The 10,512-nt window shown below is 42.4% G+C and overlaps 1 protein-coding gene across 1 annotated transcript; it reads left to right on the top strand.

Annotated features, from left to right (window-relative positions):
- The first annotated feature begins 1,627 nt into the window (after positions 1–1,627).
- LOC143961977 (olfactory receptor 5AR1-like) lies at positions 1,628–2,577 on the top strand. The gene has a single exon (XM_077471322.1). It carries the CDS (start codon positions 1,729–1,731, stop codon positions 2,575–2,577), a length of 849 nt encoding a protein of 282 aa, XP_077327448.1. The 5' UTR covers positions 1,628–1,728.
- Positions 2,578–10,512: the final 7,935 nt, after the last annotated feature.

Here is a 10,512-nt window from a genome sequence, read left to right as displayed (position 1 = left end):
GTTAGGGGGCCTATAGCATACGCCCAGTATTACGTTCCCCTTAGTTTCATCCCTTTGGAGCTTTACCCACAAAACCACCAAACCACTCACCACCAAATTGTTGCTCTTTTTTCATTTATAGCACAAAAAATAAAGGCCGCCAAGGTGATCAAATACCACCAAAAGAAAGCTCTATTTGTGGGAAAAAAAATGGGCATTAATTTTACATGGGTACAGTGTCACATGATCACTCAATTGTCAGTTAAATTACCACAGTGCCATATTGCAAAAATGGCTTGGTCATTAAGGCCTAAAACCTTTTGGGGCTGAAGTGGTTACGTTAAGCTTGTCTAATACACACATATAAGATAATGGGTGAAATTAAATAACAATCTGAATGTAAAACTATTGCTTCTTTCTTTCTCAACACACATAAATATATATTCAATGAGTTATCTGATCTCCAAACCTCAAAACTTATGTAGTGTCTGTGGGTTATAATATTTATTATAATAGAAAGAGCCTAATTATCATCTGAAGCCATTGATATTACAGGACTACAAGCTAGTATATAGGGATGTGCTTGTAATTCGTTGCTGGGAGTCACTTACTACTGGAATAGAGAACATTTCTTTTGAAAAAAGCTTAGATTTCTGAATGTTATTTGATCTCAGTTTATAGGATTTTATTTCAATCATTTAATTATGTTCACACAAAAATCTTGATTTTTTTCAGTTTTCCTTGCCCATGATTGGGATTTAATTTTAAACATACACTATATTACCTAAAGTATTGGGAGACCTGCCTTTACACGCACATGAACTTTAATAACATCTGAGTCTTAGTCCTTAGGGTTCAATATTAAGTTGGCCCACTCTTTGCAGTTATAACAGCTTCAACTCTTCTGGGAAGGCCATCCACAAGTTAAGGGAATGTGTCTATGGGAATGTTTGACCTTTCTTCCAGCACATTTGTGAGGTCAGGCTTTGATGTGGACGGGATGGCCTGGTTTATGCTCTCCGCTCTAATTCATCCCAAAGGTGTTCTTTTGGGTTGAGGTCAGGACTATGTGCAGTCCAATCAAGTTCCTCCACCCCAAACTTACTCATCCGTGTCTTTATAGACCACCTTGCTTTGTGCACTGGTCCAAATCATTTGGTGGAGGGGGGATTATGGTGTGGGGTGGTTTTTCAGGGGTTTGACTTGGCCACTTAGTTCCAGTAAAGGGAACTCTTCAGGCATCAGCATACCAAGACATTTTGGATAATTTCATGCTCCCAACTTTGTGGAAACAGTTTGGGATGACCCCTCCCTTTCCAACATGACTGCGTCCCAGTGCACAAAGCAAGGTCCATAAAGACATGGATGCGCAAGTTTGGGCTGGAGGAACTTGGCTGGCCTGCATAGAGTCCTGAAAGTTTTAAATAGGTAAATATAATATACTTTCCTATCTGTGTACTAATGCAGCATATGGATTTATAAAAAAAAAAAGGATAATGCTTAGCAGCATAAGGATTAAAATAGTTATTGTCGATTAGGAGAAAAATGTTCCACTTCACTTTGTTGCATGAATAATGTTATTTATAAAGCATTATCTCTACAACAGTGTTCATTTTTTTATAGATGGTACTCCTGGAAATATGGAAGCCAAGAAATTGTTCTCATGTGTCAGAGTTTATCCTGTCTGGTCTCTCCCCTGATCCACACCACCAACTACCTCTCTTTTTACTCTGCCTGTCATTTTACCTAATGACTCTTTTTGGGAACTTTATGATCATTCTGTTAATTAAAACAACACCAGCACTGCAAACACCAATGTACTTTTTCCTTATAAATTTATCTTTTGTGGATATATTTTACTCATCAACTATTACCCCCAATGTTATGGCCAATATTGTCTCTACAAACAAGACAATCTCTATCCCTGGATGTGCAATCCAGATGTTTTTCTTCATTGACCTTGCAAGCTCTGAAGCCATGCTCCTGGCTGTGATGGCCTATGATCGATATGTAGCTATATGTAAACCATTGCATTACACAGTATTTATGGACCAAGCAGCCTGTTTTCTGCTTATCATGTCTGTATATACTGCAGGATTTCTCAATTCACTAACACATACATTGTGTGCATTTACTTTACCATTCTGCCATTCTAATGTTATTAACCATTACTTTTGCGATGTCAATCCTATTCTTAAACTTTCATGCAAAGATACTTTTCTCAATGAATTGTTATTATTTCTCATTGCTGGGTTCATTGAAGTGGGTTCTTTCTTATGTATAATGATATCGTATAGTTATATTTTGTTTGCAGTATGTAGAACTGGCTCTTCTAGAAGTAGGATCAAGTCACTTTCTACCTGTGCTTCTCATTTTAGTTGTGTTGCTTTATTCTATTGTCCTGTGTTCTACATGTACTTACGGCCAACATCTGCCTATGTGATGGACCAGGACTGGGTTTTATCTGTGTTCTATACAGTAATTGTACCAATGCTGAATCCCATCATCTACAGCATGAGGAACCAAGATGTAAAAAAAGCTCTGAAAAAAATGAGTATTGGTTCTGTCTTGATGTATGTAGGTAATCTAACAAAATAAAACATCAGATTACAATTATTTACATTGATCTACTACATTTAGTGTTCCAAAATGCTCCATAGTGCATCAATAGGCCTGCTAATTATTTTGTGGTATATTATTATATTTTATACAGGATTTATATAGCGCCAACATTTTACTCAGCGCTTTACAATATAAAAGGGATACAATACAGTTATAATACAATAAAATACAAGAGGATTAAGAAGTGCTTGCAATTTAATAGGGTGGAGCAGGTGGTACAAAAGGTTGTAACTGTGGGGAATGAGCTAATGGAAGTGGTAATAGATTAGTTAGAGACGTGATAGGCTTTGCTGAAGAGATGAGTTTTCAGGGATCGCTTGAAGGTTGCAAGAGTAGGGGATAGCTGGACAGGTGGAGGTAGCGAGTTCCAGAGGATGGGAGAGGCTCTGGAGAAATCCTGGAGATGAGCATGAGAGGAGGAGATGAGAGAGCTTGAGAGTAGGAGGTCTTGAGAAGAGCGAAGAGGACAATTTGGGAGATATTTGGAGACAAGATTGGTGATGCAGCTCGGAGCAGAGTTGTGAATGGTTTTGTATGTTGTGGTTCGTATTTTGTATTTAATGTTCTGGGTGATTGGGAGCCAGTGTAGGGATTTGAGGAGAGGGTTGGAAGACACTGAGGTAAGGCAAGGTGTATAAGTCTGGCAGCAGCATTCATGGTAGACTGAAGAGGGGATAGCCTATGGAGAGGCAGGCCAATGAGAAGGGAGTTGCAATAGTCAATTTGAGAGATAACAAGGGAGTGAATGAGGAGCTTGGTGATTTCATTTGTTAAAAAGGGGCACATTTTAGAGATGTTAAGGAGGTGAATTCTACAAACTTTTGACAACGATTGGATTTCAGGCTGAAATGACAAGTCAGAGTCTAGGATTACACCTATTACCCTGGAGTGAGGGGAGGGACTGATGATTGCATTGTTGATTTTGATGAAAAAATCATGGAGGGGGGCAAGGGCGGGGAGGAATTTTAATAGCTCAGTTTTATAGAGATTTAGTTTGAAGAGGAAATAAACCCTGATGGGTTTACTTCTTCTTTGTCTCCCTGCAAAGGTAACGCATACTGGGCTACTATGCATCACATAGTAGCCCATTATGTGTCACTTACCTGACACAGGAGCCAGCGATGTCACCACTGTCCCCTGTAGTCCGGAGCATCCATTTTCTTCTGGGCATCGCTGCTCCGGCCACTCACAGCGCTGGAGCAGCGATGATGTCACTCCCGCACATGCTCACGGGAGCCGCCACTAACGGCATACTGCCGTCTGCAGCGGCATGCTGCTAATGACGACAGTGCGCCTGCTCGCCACTGTCTATGGCGCATGCGCCATAGACAGTTGTGACTGTCTTTTAGTAAATATCTCCTAAACCATGTGGGTTTAGGAGATATTTCTTGGACCTACAGGTAGGCCTTAATCTAGGCTTACCTGTAGGTCAAAGTGGCTTGTAAGGGTTTACAACCACATTAAGGAAGTGGTGCGACATCCATGCTGATATGTCAGTTAGTAAGTTAGTAATGAGAGAGGAGACTGAAGGAGTGAGGTGAGTAGTAGACAGATAGATTTGTTTATCATCAGCATATAAGTGGTATTGGAAGCCTTGGGTGGTTATCAAATGACCAAGGGAGGAGGTGTAGATAGAGAAGGGGTCCAAGAACAGAGCCTTGGAGGACCCCCACAGAAAGGGGCAATGGAGAGGAGGATATTGGGACACCTGTCTTTACATAAACATTAATGGCATCCCAGTCTTAGTCTGTAGGGTTCAATATTGAGTGGGCCCATCCTTTGCAGCTATAACAACTTCAACTCTTCTGGGTAGGCTGTCCACAATGTTTAGGAGTGTCTATGGGAATGTTTGACAATTCTTCCAGAAGCGCATTTGTGAGGTCAGGCACTGATGTTGGACAAGAAGGTCTGACTCGCAGTCTCCGCTCTAATTCATCCCAAAGGTGTTCTATCGGATTGTGGTCAGGACTCTGTGCAGACCAGTCAAGTTGCTCCATCCCAAACTTAGTCATCCATGTCTTTATGGACCTTGTTTGACCTCAACACTGGGATGCCATTAAAGTTCATGTGTGTGTAAAGGCAGGCTTCCCAATACTCTTGGTAATATGGTGTATATCTTCAAACTCGTTCCTGTGCTCAATAGTGTGCTTATGTTGTTAATAATGATATATTGTCCCTTTTGTCTCAGGACATTGTATTTGATTATTAAACATTTCTGCTAATGAGATTTAATTTGACTTTACATGCTTCTATGTATGTAAGCTCATGCTGTATGCCTTTTTCTAATTTTCAATAAAATCTTTTGGTAACAAAAACGTGGTGTTTGTTTTTTTACTTAATGATAAAAGCTGGGCATAGATTAATTAAAATTCACCTTGTTCCCTGGTGGACAGGACTCACTGGAAAAATGTTGTTGATCAGCACCTGCGGCCAACTGGCTGCAGCTGCTTAATCAGTGTATTCCAACAACAGTGGGAGCAGCTGCTAGAATACAGTGTCCCAGCAGAGGGGTTCCTCGATCCACCTCACTTGTGTGGATGGAGGATTCTGTTATCTGGGTGGGTGAATGAAAAAAAAAGGTCTATGCCCACACACATACACACACTCACATACACACACTGGGAGGAAACCTAAGGAGCTACAGGTACCTATGGAAACATAATAGAAAACAAAAAAACAACATAGTGCCCCTGGTTTTAATGGAACCTTGACCCTTATACCATAAGTTTGCAGTCATATCTGTGTAGCAATGTGGACTATAATTGCAAAATGCAGCTATCCTCTGGTATTTCCACATATCGTATTGTCCCTCTAGTGCCCAGCATCACCAACTGACATCATATTTGTGAGCCAAACTGAAGGGATTGTGGGGTTAGTAGTTCTCCAGAATGTTGATTGCTCCACATGACTATGCACCTGGACCACATATCTCAGGGATCTTTGCTACCAACAGGGAGATTGCTGGGAGGAGCTATAAAAGAAGCCAGAGGCCCACACCACGCTCTCTTGCTCCTGAGCCTGACAAGTGACAAACCTCTCAGTGCATGCAGGGCGAGGTCGCACACTACTATGAAGGGTTACAACATTCCAACCCAGATGAGAAGGGTCTAGCACTGCTTGTTGTTCATCAGACATCCATCCAGCACCACCTTGGTCATCAGACAACCCGTGCTTTGAGCTTAGCTTCGGAAGATCGTCACAGCGGATCCGCTGCAAGAGCATTGCTCCGGGAGCTGCTGTGCAGAAGGCAAAGAAAGCTTTACCTTGGAAATTCTTTACTTACTTTACCTATCTTTGAACATTGTAGATAGACATCTTTAGCTTCATCCATTTCAAGAAATCCCATTGCTTGTTACTGCACCTTATTGGATATAGTGAATGAGCTCTGACTGCCAGTGAAGACCATCAGGCCTGCAACAATCTGTGTAACAATATTCTCTTTGAATTATTCCAGTAAACGTTAAGAGAAGATACATGGACTGAGTTGTTTGACTTATTACTTTAAGGTGGTGCAAAGATGTCTAAACCCAGAGTGTCAGATGGGTTGGAATGTTCACAAGGTCATGGCGGTGCAGATGCTCAGGTAAATCCAAGCAGTCCCCAAGGGGGTCGTGCTACATCTGTTAACAGAGCGCTCTTTGTGATATGAGTGTATAGGCATGAATAATAAATCACACATAACAATAAATAGAAAGGATTTCTCTTGTGTGCACAAATTCAATTATACAGTACTGTGCAAAAGTTTTAGGCAGGTGTGAAGAAGTGCTGTAAAGTAAGAATACTTTAAAAAATATATTTTAGTTGTTTTTATTTATCAATTTACAGAATGCAAAGTGAGTGAACAGAAGAAAGATCTACATCAAATCAATAATTGGTGTGACTACCATTTGGCTTCAAACCAGCAACAGTTCTTGCACTTGCCCAAAGTCAGGGACTTTGTGGGTTTAGAGTCAGGTGTATGGTTAACAATTATACCAAGCAGGTGCCAATGATCAATTTCATATGTAGTTTGAAATATAGTAATTTACTGAAACAGAAAGAGCTGTGTAGGAGACTTAAAACTGGGTGAGGAACGGCCATACTCTGCTACTATGGTGAGGTTGTGGAACACAGTTTCAGGTCACAGGTCATGGCAAGACTGAGCACAACAACAGAACTCAAGGTGGTTGTACTGCGGACTGGGGTTTCAAGATGGGCTCTTCAAGCTCTTTTGAAGAAGCAAAAATAAATGGGTACTGCTGAGGACTGTGGTGGTCAGCCGATGTAGCAGTTAAAAGCCACATCATGCTTACTTCCCTTTGACATTTGAAAATAGAAAACCTCAGAAATGGGATTATAAAGGCAATTTTGGACAAAAAAGTGAAAATTATATATATAAAATATGAATTTATTAATACAGAAATGAATCATAAAAACAGAATTCTTATGGAAACAAACCACAAGAAAAACACATATATATTCATTGTAAATATTACACAGTAATTGACAAAAGTGGTGAGAACCATCCAGGCAGATAGTCAAAGATGGTAAGTGGTGGAAAAGTCCAACGCGTTTCGAAAAGTGCATAAATTGTAATCTTCATCAGGGTCTGTTACCGCCTCTGAAATGTAAAATGTAATATTAATGCATTGGATACAAAATTACATAGAACCATTAATTAGAAGGTTAATTTCGGAGTACAATAGACACCTATCAATACAATAAATAAACTTACATGTCAAATAAATTGATTTGGAGAAAATATTCCCTCAACATTAAAGATCATCCTAGAGGTTTGTATAAGCCTTTTATCACACAAAGGGGCCATAGGGTATAAAACCCAACAGGGGCGTCAAAAAGAAGGGAGATCTAAGAGTCGTCCCAACCAATAAACAGGGAAAACCTACAATTAGAATTTTAATTAAAGAGTGCACATGGGCAAGTTATGTGAGTTTCTCAGGGGGACAGATCTGGTCCCCCAGGTGAGGACACCATATGGGAAATGGCAGCCCACCCACTAAGGAGGAGGCTGCATCCCTGAGGGCACCCCACCTAGACGGAACTGGTACCTGCACCCAAGGAGAGACACACAAAAGGAAAAGATTCAATGGAAAAGGCCACACTTACGGATTGTAGCCTAGAAAGAAGGGACAAGTCAAGTCCAAGAAGGGACACCTAAATTTCAGTGGCCCCTGCAAAAATCATCCCAGCACAACAAACAGGGAGATCTATAATAAGGATTATTGAGTTCAATTAGAAAGTGCAAGGGGGGGCTGCATCCCGAGAGCACCCAACACCAATGGAACCAACACCTGCACCCAAAGAGCGACAAATAATTAATAAATAATAATAAAAAATTAATTAGTTAAGAATGGCAAACTTACCAGCTGTAGTTGCAAAATTCCCAAGTCCAGGAGAATACATTTGAATTGTAGTGGCCCCTGCCCTCAAAAATGGACAGAGAAAGGCCCCTTGTTCTTGGAAAGACTAGATTTCCCTGGGTATGATCCAAACCAAAAAAGGATGTAGAAGGGAAATGGCATCCTTATGGCCCCTGGCGTCTTTCTTATAAGTCCCCTGTGGATCAACAATTGGGCACAGTTGGGCGCCTGGAGATAACATCTCACGGCAAGGAGACCGCGACATCACCTCCTCATGTTGCCGCCAAAACATGGGGCCAATAGGTGAGAGGCATCGCCACACTAGCGGTGGCATTGTGACCCAGGGTGACGTGATGACGCAACCTGGTCATCTAAAGCATGGACGCGGCTACGTCATCCGACCCGGGCGTGACATAATGACGCAACTTGGTCATCCAAAAGATGGACGTGGCTACATCATCCAACAAGGCAGATGCAGCTATGTCAGACATAAAGACAGTGCAGCCATGCCATATATAAGATGGCAACGTCCCGGGTGTGATGAGGCGCAGCGTGGGGCTCCGTGAAAAAAAGGTGGAACCACATCACATGACTGCAAACCGCACAGACGGAACACCCATCAAGGCGAAATCACGCCGCAGGTGGAGGAAAAACAATTCAACGCCAATGATCTAGGGTGCCACCGTCCTTCGCAAATGATTGCGGGATGACATCACACAAAAAATCTAAAAGACATCGCCATAGAATCCATGTTAACTGTAAGGTACTCCAAGGGAAAGAATTCCCTCAGTGTCCCAAACCAATGAACCAGGGGAACCAAAAGGTGCCCAAGGGTGGCCCAGACAACAAAGGGAAGCCCTCAATCTCACCTGGAAAATGCACATCCCAGATTGAGGGTCACAATCCCTTAAAGGAAAACTAAAACACCCAGCAGAAAAAAAGCTTCTTAACATCTTTGACATTGGAAGTAGGGATGAGCCGAACACCCCCCCCCCCCCCCCCCCCCCATCGGTTCAGTTTGCGGCAGAACATGCGAACAGACCGAAATTTTGTGCGAACATTCGAACACTCTTAAAGCCTATGGGACCAGGACGTGAAAAATCTAAAGTGCAAATTTTAAAGGCTAATATGCAGGTTATTATCCTAAAAAGTGTTTGGGGACCCGGGTCCTGCCCCAGGGGACATGTATCAATGCAAAACATTTTTTTTAAAAGCGTACATTTTTTCAGGAGCAGTGATTTTAATAATTCTTCAAGTAAAAAAGTAAAAGTGAAATATTCCTTTAAATATCGTACCTGGGGGGTGATTAGTGTATGCCTGTACAACACTGTAGAGCCTAACAGATACTCTTGTTGAGTGCAAGAATGGGTCCTGCTGTGAAACATTAGAGCATATATTGTAATTACATGCCACTGTTAGACAGGGGCAGAAAAATTGGGCCTTAGGCACTGGAAGTGGTGCCACAACACTGCAACCCCTCACAGATACTGTAGTTGAGTGCAAGAATGAGCTCTGCTGCAAAATATTACAGCAATAATTGTAATTACACGCCCCTGTTAAACAGGGGCAGACAAATTGGGACATGAGCATTGAGGAGGAATAGAATACTCACTCAGCATAACAGGATAGTCACTCAGCATAGGCAGTCTTCAAGGGATCTCACATTCATAGAAAGATGAATTGGTTACATCAGCATCAGGTGCTTGGTAGCTGGTGATCCAAGACTGATTCATTTTATGAAGGTGAGCCGATCAACTGAGTCTGTGGACAGGAGCACTCTGTGATCAGTTACAAAGCCTCCAGCAGCAGTGAATGTGCGTTCAGAAAGAACGCTGGTTGCAAGACAGGCCAGTAGCTCAATTGCATATTGTGCAAGCTCTGGCCAGTGATCCACCCCCAAGACCCAGTAACCCAGTGGATTTTCGGTTGGAAAGGTCTCCAGGTCTGATCCTGCCCCTAGATATTCCTGCATCATGTAAATCAGTTGCTGACAATGGTTGCTGGAACCGAACAGACCTTGGGGCTGGGGACTAAAGAACACAACGGTCAGAAGGCTACCTTCTCCACCACTCATTCTGCGATTGACCGAAGCCTCAGCAACACGTTGTCCAGGAGGACCAGGAAATTGTAACCTCCCAGGCTCTGGAAAAGCATTGCACAAACCTATCTGCAAGGCCTCCCGCAGATGTTTCATACTCTGCTCCCGCTGCAAAGGCTAGATAAGTTTCTGGGGACTGAAAACGATCCCTTGAAGACTGCTGCTGATGCTGAGTGCTAGGTTCCACCTCCCTACTGACACATTCTTCATCCTCCTCCTCCTCTTCCTGTGTGATCGGGGAGCCTGCAGGAATACTGTCTGGATAAAGGGGGGCTTGAGAATTAAGCAAGTCCTCCTCTTCCTCCCTCTGTTCGGCCTCAAGTGCCCTGTCCATTATTCCACGAAGCGTGTGCTCCAACAGGAAGACAAGAGGGACAGTATCACCGATGCATGCACTGTCACTGTTCACTATCCTTGTGGCCTCCTCAAATCGTGACAGGACAGTGCATGCAT

Source organism: Lithobates pipiens, unplaced genomic scaffold (assembly GCF_037356315.1).
Source record: "Lithobates pipiens isolate NorthernLeopardFrog02 unplaced genomic scaffold, aLitPip1_a1.2 Scaffold_8, whole genome shotgun sequence".
NCBI lineage: Eukaryota > Metazoa > Chordata > Amphibia > Anura > Ranidae > Lithobates > Lithobates pipiens.
This window is presented reverse-complemented; position numbering and strand designations above follow the sequence as displayed.